Source organism: Mytilus californianus, unplaced genomic scaffold (genome assembly GCF_021869535.1).
Source record: "Mytilus californianus isolate M0D057914Y unplaced genomic scaffold, xbMytCali1.0.p SCAF_6, whole genome shotgun sequence".
Classification (NCBI taxonomy): domain Eukaryota; kingdom Metazoa; phylum Mollusca; class Bivalvia; order Mytilida; family Mytilidae; genus Mytilus; species Mytilus californianus.
Genome location: NW_026262712.1, coordinates 113416860 through 113431207, shown reverse-complemented (window position 1 = coordinate 113431207; position 14348 = coordinate 113416860). Strand labels below are relative to the sequence as shown.

Here is a 14348-nt window from a genome sequence, read left to right as displayed (position 1 = left end):
CATCAAATTTCGAAAAAACATTGTCACCGTTGGCAGCTCATAAGTTAACAATGTTTTTTCTGGGTAAGAATCTGCTGTATCACCCTCTCAGCTATGTGTCATTTATAAATAAAATTATTCCACAAAAAATAGTAAAATCCCGCAGATGATCATTTTCCTGTACAAAATAATTTTGTATATTAACAAAGGGAACAGAAAGATCACTCTGAAAGTTTTAATGTGATGCAAATTACTTTTTTTCTTAAATCTTCTGTAGATTTTAATTCTTCAATCACAAAATCGGTATTGATAAATTTAGTCAAGAACGACATTACATGAAAAACATAGGTGTATAATGGCCTATTCGTTGTCATATAGTTTACCCCAACATGTATATTACAATATATATAAATAATTACCTTTCAATTATATTAGACTGTGAAACTTCAAAGTTTTGATTTGATTCATGTTATGAACATCGTACACGAATGTCAGGAAATAAAATTCATGCAATATGACACAAAATTACATTTTGTTTGTTGTAAACAAATAAGATAGAATATCAAAATCTGTTAATCATTTGAAAAAAGTTATGTACTTTTCTGCAGTTAAGTTTAGCTTGATGTTGTAGGTAGTGCCAAGGTTTCAATTGCATCTCTTTAAGGGATTATCGTTTCCTGTTTTTGTTATGAATCACAATTTAACAAAGCCAGCAATAGTTGTTCTTTTCTTGATTTGTCTTGATTTGTTTCGCTTTATATTATAATTTACGATATGAGAGACGATTTATCGTTCCTAATTTAGTTTCATGATTCCTAATTCGATCTTTTTGCCAATTTCTGTCACCTTATAGAACATCGTATAAATTATACACTTGCTGATCTGTTAATAATAAAAAAAAATAATAGTAGACATCAATTATTATGCAAACTTGGTCATATACCAATAAGCAAACTATATGATATTTTTCTGAAGTGTGATAAAATTTCATTTTTCAGCCCGTTGTATGAATATATGTTTGTCATCACAGGCTGTTTCCTAGTATCGATAAACCTGAAAATCATAAACGGCATTTTCTCAAATCAAAATATATAAATAGAGGGTATTGATTTTATTAACTTATCTAGTATATTCCATTACTCTACCATCCAAGTACCTCCATATTTTGATAATACAGAACCACCTATTATTTCGTATTCGTACAAAAAAAAACCAGCAGAAGTTTGATTTTTAATTATACGTCATTAACATTAGACGTCAATATAGAAAATAATGCTCCTTCCACTTGAGACTGTGAAACATCTAGTTTTAGATATGTTCCCTATGGTCATGTCATTACAGGAAACCTCAACATCGTTGAAGACCGTTGGGTCAAAACTTTTCTTACGAAGGACCTAAATATCGTCCTCTATCTATTGTAATTAAAGACGCTCTGTCTGCCTACTGTAAAAATTGGTGTAAACGTGAAAAATCGGATAAAAAATCTCTAGACAGTTATTTGAACAAAATTATGAATACTGTTGATATTCGTATATCTCATTTTGAAAACAATTCGCAAAGCGGTTTGTGTTCATACCGGCAGACAAAGCAGCCAGTAATATAGTGGTGGTGCGACGCATATACTACACGGAAGTTCTCCAAAATGAAATTATCAATTCTTCTACATTCAGGTCCGTACGCTCCACAGAGAGTCAAATTGTAAACAAGCATATCAATGCCACTACCCAGATTAAAGCCTCTTCCGAACATTTGAAAGTCCCGACTATGTACTGGTTACCTAAATTACACAAACAACCATTTGAATTTCGTTTCATCTCCGCATCTAGTAAGTGTTCTACTAATAATCTGTCAGTGCTCCTAACAACCTCCCTTACTACTATCAAAGAAGTTGTTATTAACTTTTGTGATAAAGTTTATGAAAATAATGGTATTAATTATTTTTGGAGTGTTAAAAATTCTTAAGAGGGTTTAGATAAAATACGTGCTTTTGATGTTCAATTTAATTCTGTTGACAGCTATGATTTTTCTACTCTCTAAACTACACTTCCATACAATCTTATCAAGAACAAGTTTTCATATTTGATTAAATGGTCTTTTGAAAAATCTCATTGCAAATGTATTTGCTGTAACTCGTTTAAAGCCTTTTTCTGTAATGAAAAAGGAAAGTATGCTAGATACACTTACTGGAAATGTGAAGATATGATTGAAGCTTTAAATTTTCTCCTGGACAACATATATGTACGTTTCGGTGATAAAGTATATCGACAGGAAGTATGTATTCCTATGGGCACTAATTGCGGCCCTTTAATAGCAGATTTATTCCTGTATTGCTATGAATCTCAGTTTATGACCAAACTCAGTAAAGACACGTCATTGTTACATTTGGTTTACACATTCAACAATACCTACCGTTATCTTGATGATATTTTTTCGTTAAATAATCCAGAGTTCTCTAAATATACTACCGAAATTTACCCAAAGAAACTTACCTTAAATAAATCTAACATTAACAGCAGTAGTTGTCCTTTTTAGATTTAGACATTTCAATTTCTAAAGGGAAACTCCATACTAAAATTTCCGACAAAAGAGACGATTTTTCATTCCCTGTTGTTAATTTTCTGTTTTTAGACGGCGATGTTCCTTTGGCTCCATCATACGATGTTTATATATCCCAACTCGTTCGTTAAGCCCGTGTGTGTAGTGATGTTATAGATTTTAACGAACGTAATCAATGCATCACTGGTAAATTATTAAGTCAGGGATTTCGTAACCATAAATTATTTTAAACTTTTACTAAATTCTTTCATAGATACAAAGATTTGATTAGTAAATTTCGCTAAACCTGTAGAAAAATTATTATTACGGTATTTTACAGCCTAAATTTTACGGTAATATTGTACTAAAAGCGCGGAAATCACTATGTGATCCGTGTAGACTCATCGAACTTATTTGTAAATGTTATCTTATAAATGTTGTAATAAGATCTTGAATATTGTTTACATTGGCACAAATATCGATTTTGTCATCAACAAATTAAAACATTACTAAATTTGTATTCTTTTCGAATGGTTTTTTTTTGGGATGTAAAAATACACATCCACGTTTATTTTCTATAGAGAGATTGTTTCATCATTATACATAACATGATACATATTTATTATAAGGTTAAGTCCTAACTATCCTACTGCCTGTCGATGCTTTTATTTTGGCATTGCACAAGTCATGTCTCCTTTGACTGTCCATGGCGTTAAAACACTAAATCCCTGTGCTGTGTTTTAATTGATTTTAGTCCCTGATGCATGATTTTTTTTTTATTATTACTTGTTTTTGGCTTTTGACTAGCTTTCCGTAACTGCGAGTACTCTCAAATCGTACTTTCGTGTTAATTTGACCTAATGACACAATTTGTAATGCATTTTTGTCATTCAATGTTTACTTATTTTGTGTTATATCTCGTCTCACTATTTTTAATATGTATAAGTATTTAGTATGACGATAAATTGTCTTTTCTGTTCTCGTACTATGAACAACAAATTTATTTATTTTGTATAAAATATTTTCGTACTCCTAACTACAAAACTATTATATTTAAATTTACCTGTGTACATTGTTTTATTTAACGCCATTTTTTTTTCAGGTTATAGCTGTCTTTTTGACATTGTTTTACATCCCTGCTGTTTTATTAATATTGCATATATTGTGTCATAGATAAAATTTATTCGTTCAGTGTATGTTTAATTGTTTTTTTAATATATAGATATAAGAAGATGTGGTATGAGTGCCAATGAGACAACTCTCCATCCAAGTCAAAATTTATAAAATTATACAATATGTCTTTTTGATTGAGTTAAGCAACTTCAATTGATATTTTATAGTGTCTTTCTATGTTGTTATGTTACACTACTGTTTTTAGGTAAGGGTGAATGTTGGCGCCTGTTAAAACGATTAAACCCGCTGCATTTATTTGCACCTGTACTAAGTCAGGAACTTGTTGTTCAGTGGTTGTCGTTTGTTGATGTGGTTCATAAGTGTTTCTTGTTTCTCGTTTTTTATATAAATTAGATCGTTGGTTTTCCTGTTTGAATTGTTTTACACTAGTACTTTTGGGGCCCTTTATAGCTTGCTGTTCGGTGTGAACCAAGGCTCCGTGTTGAAGGCAGTACTTTGACCTATAATTGTTTACTTTTTACACATTATGACTTGGATGGAGAGTTGTCTCACTGGCACTCATACCACATCTTCTTATTTCTATAAACTATAATTAACAAATAAATTATAATGTAAGGGATTCGTAACCATATAATTCCTTTACTTACCAAATGTTTTTATATTTACAAAGATTTCATATTTGTAATTTTAAGAGTACTGGTAGAAATCTTTCTACAAACTTGCCATTCGATTGTAATTTTATCGGTGAATTTGCTTATAGAGCCAGAAAAATAAAATACGATCCATGTAAATTTATTGGTCTTTAAACAATTATATGTTTAATGTATAACGAATGAGAATTGAATACCGCTTGATGTCAACTCCAGATATTTAATTTAAAAATAATAATAAAGGAGCCTTTCGCAAGTTTATTATTACTGTTTAAAGCAAATAGCGAAAAGTCATATCGAGCGATATCCAAATTTCACAAGTTGTTAAAACCTATTTCTCTTATGGCTATAATTATATTTGTTTTAAATAGACAAGTCAGTGACTCATTGGCCTAGTCTTTTGCACATACCTGTACGACTTCATATGACCTTTTCCGTCGTCAGACATTATCATTAGACATTCAAACTTTTTGTACGAAGCCAAATGTGATAAAATTTGACAAAAATTGATATATAGATGAAAAATGTGAGTGGTTTGTACATTATTGATATACATATCTTCTTTGCGTGAAGCGGGAAATATATATTCATGCGATAAATGGATAATAGGCCACAACCATAAGGGCAACTTAATTAAATCATATTTTTCCTTTTTATTCTGATCAGCTTTTCCAACATTTTTATTAGGTTATGTATTGTCATATATATTGCGGCCTCGATCATCATTTAAGAGACATCATTTATCGAAATGCACATCTTGTGCTTAAAAGAGGGACGAAAGATACCAGAGGGACAGTCAAACTCATAGATCGAAAACAAACTGACAACGTCATGGCCAAAAATAAAAAGACAAACAGACAAATAATAGTACAGATGACACAACATAGAAAACTAAAGACTAAGCAACACGAACCCCACCAAAAACTGGGGGTGATCTCAGGTGCTCAGGAAGGGTAAGCAGATCCTGCTCCACATGTGGCACCCGTCGAGTTACTTATGTTATTACAAATCCGGTAAATAGTCTAATTCGGTAAGTCACATTCGTGAAAAGGGAAGGGTATTGTAGTTACGACATAAGGAACATATCCGATATCATCTGTGAAACGGTTATTCCATAACGGTCAACCAACTCGTGATGGCGTCCATAAAATTTACGAAGGGATGACTTCAACTTCACCATTTGGAACCGTTAATTTTATTGTTTATTGTCTATTGTATATTTGCACTGCTGTCTAGTCATTGTGTCAGGAATTATTACGGAATAATATATTAATCTGTTCAGAAAATTCGATAAACAAATTAAGATGTAATAGGAGGCAAATTCGGAAAAGCATTACCCTAATTATCTATTTTTTCATTTTTATGGGCTTCCTTTATTGTAAAAAAATATATTTCAATGCCTATATTTTTTTTTTTAATGCTTTGTAAGTGGCTTTTATCGTATTGATTGTGACAATTTGGACGATGTAACTTTAATGTTCTTGTAATTACATTCTATTTAACGTCAATTTATATAAATACCAAATAAAGCACTTTTTATATTGCATTGTATCGTTTCATATATTTTTTTTATTTCTTTATTTAAGTAGTGCCAAACATGTTAAAAACAGTAATTGGAATGATCGTTTTATCAAATGTGCATTCAGCATATGGTGAGTTGAATTATAACTATTGTTTTCGAAGAACGATTTATAAACAAATAAAATAAAATGACATATTGTTTCAACATTTGATACTTCTGAAATCCTTGTCCAATATCTATATTTGAATTTAAAATATACTGTTATTCAAAGACCATATCTTGAGATCCTTTACTACTTCAACAAATTATTGGTGAATGAAAAGAAGGTATTTATATAGTAAAATACGTATTCCAACATGACGTGTGTCTTTCGCTTTATAAACAACAGCGTGATAAAATTTTCGATATATCTATACTAAGCGCAGATTCAGAGAGGTACAGATTAATGGCTGTTACTATTTACCTTCCACGTAAATCCACATGTACCGTAACATATGTGCACCACTGTGGGAATTTCATTGTGTTCAAATTGAAATAGAAAAGAAACTACAGAACTGTTATTCCTATTCTAATGCATAACAAAAAGAATTAATGCATAAGATCCTAAAAAATGTATAAAATAAAAATAAAAATAAATTCCTCGAACATTCATAAATGATCTTGGCGCATTAACGTCATGCAAATGAAACCTCTATAGCTGAAGATTATTCCGTTACGTGTACGCTCTTAATTCGGATAATATCGTATTAAAATGTAGTTTTGAGGTAGATCTTGTTTCATTTTCTATTCTATTGCATCATTCGCACATGCATGTATTTCAGCAAGTAAGTTACAGTTATGTCAACTGAGGATTTGAAAGTAAATAGTAGCCAACGAAAAAAAATGTTTGGGTTAAGAATTATAAGGATTGAACACATTTTTTTCTAGTGGTTATTTAAGAAATAATTTAGCAAGCCTTAGATTTATTTGAAATCTGTAGCTTTTGCCTTACAAGGGGGTAAAATAGAACAGCCATACACACGGCAATCTTACCTTCACTTCACTTTGTCAAATTACCGTAATTGTCCAATTAGAACCGAAATAATTCATGCAAGCCATAGATTTGGTAACATTTTCAAAGTTTCCAAAGAAAGGGAGCCGAAATTTACCAAAGGGGTATTTAAACCCATAAGTCGAAAACAAATGTACACTGTTTAAAAAAAACAACGGTGAAAAGACTGTCAATAGTACGCACAACACAACAACCACCGAAAACTTGGGGTCGATCTCAGGTGCTTAGGATAGATGAGCATATTCTGTTTCCCATATATGTATGGCACCCACAAAGAGCCGTCCATATGGTACAATAAGAAACATATTATGCATTATCCAACCCAGTAATGCAAGAAGTTGAAAATGTTTTAGACCGATTTCAATGCACATAACAAGTGGTTCGTCCATAATCATGTTAGGGTATGCTTGAGGCTAATATATATTTTTTGTTATGAACCCTCATCTTCATCTAGGAAGACAAACACAACAAAATTCGAGATGACAAACAACGCAGTTTGTTAATAAATTGCATGTAAAAGGATTTAACGTTGTGTTCTTGTATCTTGCACACCCAACCTTCTCGTGAAATTTTACATGCTTTTGTCTTGCTAATACACGTAGTTTCGTTACCTCCTGGTAACACCATAGTTATGTGTGTTTGTGTGTGTGTGTGTACCAGTGTGCGCTGGAATATGCATAGATAATGTATGTTCAATTAATTAGTTTAAACTGTGTTCAGCATAAATAAGAATATAGCCTATGAAAGTCAATATTCTTCTTATAAGCAAGATCGGCCCTGCAAAAACAATTTAATAAAATTGAGAATGGAAATAGGGAATGTGTCAAAGAGACAACAACCCGACCAAAGAGCAGAAAGCAGAAAAGAGAAAAACAACATAACAGTATTTAGATAATTAAATATTTAGCAACACACACCTTACAGAACAAAAATAAACGAGGGTGGTATAATTTTACTTTTACTTTTTAAAAATCAATTTATTTACAATAATCTGATAATTTTTCTACAAATGAATTTTTATATTGAACACATGAATAAGGATTACATTTTTAGTAAAATAAAATCAGCAGTTTATAGAATGAATATATTGTGGTATAGTGTATAACATGTGCAGTTATTTTCTACAAGTTATATGTATATAAGTGTAAATGATGTTTTAACCAGTTTATGTTGATATTTACCTGTAGATGTTGTTGTACCTTTATGGTTCTCTCTCGTTAGCAAATAGCCTTTCACTTCATATGAAATTGAAAAAAAAAATGTTACTTTTCTAAAATTATTAATTCTAGTATTCCAATAACCGTAATTGCAACTTATGGTTTTAACTGTTTGTTTTAGGAACAAATTCATGCAACACTTACGTTTGTTTCAACTGGAGAGTAACTTTGAATGAACTTAAGCTGACGTGTAAAGTAAACCATTTGCATTTTAAAGTATGGATTGATAACCAGTTTGGCAGTGTACAAGCTTATTGCATACCGCCAGCACCATCTAGTAAATGTGAGCCATATTACAAAAACGGAACTATATCGCAAAATCCAAAAACTAATGAAACTACATTTACAGTACATGGAAATATTGACTATCATATGAATGGGAACTGGACCTGTCGTCATGGTCGCCAACGGGATGTCGCTCAGGTAGAGGTGACGGTTTTAAGACTACAAGGTAAATGTACTATTAATACGTGACCAGACGAAACGTCTAATGTGGTTCTGACTTTTCATAGTACTTTGGAGGGACAACAAACCGTTTCAAATGGTGTTCGTTTGCCTAATCTTATTTAAAACCTTTATTTGATTTTGTTGTTTATCAATTTTATTGAACAACCACCAAAGCAATTATTTTGTAATTTATATTGAGACAAAAAAAATCTTAGACGAGACATAGACAGCATGAAAATGTAGAAAAAAACAGAAAAACTCTAAATAAACAAGCGTCAAATGTGATCCAGGATGAAATAATCAAGTTAGGGTCGGTTTTGTTGCAGTTCAGTGTTTATGTTGTTCCGTTTTTTTCCTTTTATAGTTGATGTGGATTCCTCGGTTTGGTTTATGACCCGGTTTTGTTTTAGCTTAATAGATTTATGACTTTTGAACAGCGATATACTACTATTGCCTTTATTTTATACAAATATCAAACAGACATCTTACGAAATTTTCATTAAATTCAAAACCTATGATCATGCTCGATCTTAAAAAAATGGAATTTTTTTTTCTTCAGAACGACCATTCATAAATTATTATTGGAAACACTTAAATGTAGGGCTCTTTGTATAAATGTACGTCACGCGCGCGACTTTCTACATAAGACTCATCAGTGTAGCTCGAATCATAATAATTGGAGAGTTAAAATGCGATTCCTTTAAATAGCATTGCAAACAAAACATTATGAAAAGTGCCAGATGCGGCTACGTTCATTGGCTGTGGATAGAAAATCCTGAGAGTTTCTAATAAAGGAATATTTTATAAACAACGAAATTATGAGAATTATGACAATGATTCTCAAGTTCTGAATACTTGCCTAGTGACACCATCGGAGACAAGACGTCAAACAGCAGTGACACCGACCCAGTGGTTAAAAAACTTATCAACGATTATCAACGATACCGGGCTTAGTGTCGGAATGATCTTGTCGTTATACAATTGAAAATGTGCACACAATAATGACTCTTTGTAAATGGCTTTAAAAACTGATAAACAAATATAGGTAGAAACATTAGGAGATGTGGTATGATTGCATATGATACAATTATCCGCAAGAGACCAAATGACGTTGATTTTAGCAACTATGGGTCAATTTGCGGCTTTCAACAAATGAGCGAAACCCATACCATTAAGCAAAGTATAAAGGCTATAAAAATTAAAAAACAATTATTTAGATAATATTTGAAGGTCTTTCCACCATTGGATTTCAAAATCATTGATAAGAAGTCACTTCCAGTTTACGCAAAGTTACTACAGGTTTCTTCATACTGATTCCAAAAATATATTGTTTCTATGTACTTTTGCCTGACAAAAGGGAGATCATTTGCTACTTCCAGTTAAGGACATGTCACTTCCGGTCTCATGAGATAGCTTTTTCACACTGATTCCAAAAATATATGGGTTCGATATACTATTTCCGGAAGTAAGAGAGATAATTAGGTACTTCCGGTTTACAGAAGGTCACACCAAGTCTTAAATGATTGGTTTATGCATGCCGATTACAAAAATATATGGTTTCAGGGTACCATGGAAGAAGTTCAAAAAATTGGTCACTTGTGGTTGACATTTTTGAGGTATGAGGTCTCCAAAACCTAATGCAAAAAATCCTTTGGCTGTATCATGCACAAGTATAAAGTTTTAGCAAAGGTCAAAGTCTAGAATGTTCAATTATCTTTTGACCTTGACCTCAATTTAAAGGCCATGAAGGGAAGGTCTCAAATCAATGTACCCTAGGTCTCTACTTTGTATGGAACACGAGTTATACAATATATTTTAAATCTCCAAGGGAGAAAACTCCCATTAAAAGGAACAGTACCCTTTTGACCAAAATTTGAAAGTTACGACTTGTCGCAAAGATTAATATGGTAGAAAAAATAATTAATGATTTATTACGGTTTATGAGGAAAAGCGAAAACGATCTAAACTTAATACTAAGATCAGTTGACCTTTGACCTTTGACCTTATTTCCCAATTTTTTTTGGTTGACCAATGACATCAAGTCAAAATACCCTAGGTCTCTATAATTTACAGTTCATGAGTAACATTAATATATCTCTATTTCAAATACAGAAGGGTAAATACCTCTCATATGGTGTCTCCGTATCGCTTCGGACAATATTTAACAAAACATCTGAATGATATAACGTGCAATTTGGAAAAATAAACTTGTTGGTGTGTTTTACAGTTGCAAAGGAATAGACATAACAAGAAAAACAGTGTACTTTCATAGGAGCAAGTGTACGGTTTTACAGGGTCAACTGCGTGCGCGTATTCATTATTCGATATCATGTACCAAAAAAGTTTTCGATATCTTGCGACATTTAAAAAAATAACAACATCAAAATGTGGCGGAGAAAATAAAAACAAGAAAACCAATGGTCTTATTTGTAAACAAAACAATTAACGAAAAACAAATATGATATACTGTAACAAACGATAAGCATTGAATCAAAGGCTACTTACTTGATACATGTACATGGTCATGTGGCGGGATACTCATATTTGCGGGCACCAATCCTTCCCATATCCCCTCCTCTAACTATAGCTGATAAAAATCAGCTTTCGTTTTGGGAGGTGTTAACTTCTCGTAGGAGTTAAACAAGGACATCTAACACAAAACACGAAGTATTTTAAGTGTACAGGAATTATCACCTACTCATCTCTTCAGTATAATAACAGGATGCTATTCTATTTTTGGAAGCATACAATCACTGTAAATTAATATATAGATATAAGAAGATGTTGTATGAGTGCCAATGAGACAACTCTCTATCCAAGTCACAATTTATAAAAAGTAAACCATTATAGGTCAAAGTAAGGCCTTCAATATGGAGTTTTGGGTCACACCAAACAGCAAGCTATAAATGGCCCAAAAATGACTAGTGTAAAACAATTCAAACAGGAAAACCAACCGTCTAATCTATTTAAAAAAACGAGAAACCAGAAACACTTATAAACCACATCAACAAACGACAACCACTGAACAACAGGTTCCTAACTTAGGACAGGTGCAAACAAATGCAGCGGGTTTAAAGCATACAATCACTGTTAATTAATATATGTATATGTCTGCCTATGTGTAGTGACTACTGCAAATTATACCACGTCCATGTGATTTCTTATGATTAAGAAATATCAGGCGTTAGAATATTTATAAAGTGCCTAGAAAATCAACCTAACGATGATAGAGATTTAAACACACTATTTAGTATGTAAATATTGAAATGTTAAAAATATTTACAATGCGATAAAAAATAAACGCAATATTCCTCTAGACAAACTAGCTTCATCGAGCGTGCATCTATTTAGGTGAAATCGGATGCTGATAAGAAACTTTTGCCGCTCATTGTACATGAAGTTTGCTGTCTTGTAAATAATTCAAAGCTTGGATGAAGTTCAAGAGTATTTATTTAATCGAAATTTGTGGTTGAAGTTTGCAAATCTATGCAGTCTCTGAATTAAATATCTAACATACGTCATTTTTGAAATTTTAGAATTGTACAAGCGTTGTTCGGTTTTAATTGTATAAATTTGAAGATTGTTATAGTTAGATCAGTATAGATTGATATGATTCATTTTACATCATAATCATACTGATGAAGGATATCTGTTATTCGAAATATTTATAAATACTTACATTTTTAATGTTTCTTTTTTTTTAATATTGGTGTTGTTTTGTACACTTTTTAGGCGTTTATATATATAAACATATATATTGACAGTCAATATTTTAAATGTTGCAAAATAAAATGTAAAATACACAGAAAAAACATTGAAGCCCATTTCCATAATACACTATTTACATATGTAATATATAAATGAAAGACTTTCACTCAGTAACTACGTTACATATGGACCTCGGTCAAATAATATGAACAGGTCCATATCTAAAGTAATTACCTCGTCAAAAGTCTATAATGGATAATCTTCTTCTGTACACATGGTACAAGAAATAAGGAAAACGATTAACAGAAAAGTTAGGATATCGTTTATCTATATATCTATTAAATTTACAGTGAAAATGTCCTTTTTTTGTGCCACTGTAAAGTGTCCCGCCGTTTAGACAAAAGAAATGAATTTGTATTGTGCAACAATTTAAAAAATATAAGCATAAGAATAGTATTTCCTTTTCAGATAATTACAACATCTCCAAGTTACCAAACAACACAAACCAAAAAGGACCTATTCGTCAAGGTAATACAAAGTGATTATCCAAAGAACGCAGAATTTACATTTTTTGGTGGATGTAGATTTGCCTTTCATTTCTGACTCTTGATTTCACAATCTTTTCTGAATGTTGGTTAAAAGTTTGACAGTGTCCTCCTTTTCTAGTTTGTGACTTCACTGAATAAGAAGATCTCCTATATTTGAACTTGCCATGAAAACATGAAGTGAACAAAATGTGAACTAGAATGCGATTACCCTACGCGAACACAATATAATTCCCCCTGTTTTTACTGGGAGCTCGATATTCGGTTTTCTATGAGTGTTTTGTAAAAGGTTGTTCTTTTCTGTCGTGGGTAACTTTTTGGGCCTTAGTATTGTCGGTTTTTTCATCACTAGGTTATCGGGATATCAACGTGGTCTTTCAAACTACAGAAAAACAAGCAAGGTTCCAAATAACTTAATTGAAAACATAACTATTACTTTTTAAACAGGAAATGAATTTACGATATCAAGTGGAAGTATAAAATGCTTTCCTGTTGAAACACGATATAAATAAAGTGTTATTTATATTTATATAACAGTTTTTACTAGCTTTCGGGTCTAAATACATATATTTGCTTTGAGATGTTATAAAACAACCCTTTTAAGAAAAATAATAAGAATATTGGTTTTTGTAAATTTGTAATTTTTATGTCAATCACTGTTAAAATCCACAATTTGAATTTTTCAAGAATACATCATTTGATTAGATTAATAGTGTAAAGACGTCATAAACAGTCTGCGAAAAGCTTTAACTTATGTAAAGCAAACAAAAGCGTATCGATAGGATGTAGAACAATTAATGTACATAACTGAACCAAGGTTCAATAAGATAACCTGATTCGTTTTGGAATTGTTCGGCTTTGAATGCAATATCGAACAGATGAAGATATGATATCTCGTTTGTAATGAGGTTAAAAAGGAAATCTTCGTATCTTCAAAATAATTCGGTATCCCAGTTACACCCCTGTTATCGGTTATGGGGTGATTAAGCCTCTTTAAAAATAGCTTAACACTGCATCATTATCTATTTTTCTGTCCCCTGTCATGAGTCTGTCATACATTGGCTGTCGTTGATTGCTGTCTATCAAGTTTGAAAATAGTTTTAAGATAGATCAGACCGTTTGTTCTCCTTTTTTAAGGTGGATCATTGGTATATATTTCCTCAGACATAATGTTCTTATACTTTGCAAAAATGTAGATTTTTCCATGCTTTTTTCAAATATATAATAAAAGGTATGGGTCACCGTACTTTTGTTCATGTTACAAGTCTTGCACAATTGCCCAAATTTGCATAGATTGTTCATTGAAAAACACTTTCTGTGAATAAAAGGAAATCTATAAGATTGAATTTTGAAATAAAATATGAGAAGAAAGGTTTTTAAATATGATTTAAGAAAATGAAAAGAAAAAAAATGGTGTCACCGAACGAGTTTTCATGCTACAAGTAGAATTGTAAATTTCTCTATCACTCCTTTATGAAAATCTAAATATACTATTTGAGTTATATCCCCTTAAAAGTCTAGTTGACAATTTAATTCGAACAAATACAATTATTTGGTATT

At 31.6% G+C, this 14348-nt stretch overlaps 1 protein-coding gene across 1 annotated transcript in view; it reads left to right on the top strand.

Annotated features, from left to right (window-relative positions):
* Positions 1–14348, top strand: part of LOC127704904 (uncharacterized) — a 54579-nt gene that overhangs the window by 22077 nt on the left and 18154 nt on the right. The window contains exons 2-4 of the mRNA XM_052209138.1: positions 5885–5950; positions 8210–8539; positions 12712–12771. Of these exons, the coding sequence (XP_052065098.1) occupies positions 5896–5950; positions 8210–8539; positions 12712–12771 (445 nt within the window). The 5' untranslated portion in view covers positions 5885–5895. The remainder of the gene's footprint in view (positions 1–5884; positions 5951–8209; positions 8540–12711; positions 12772–14348) is intronic.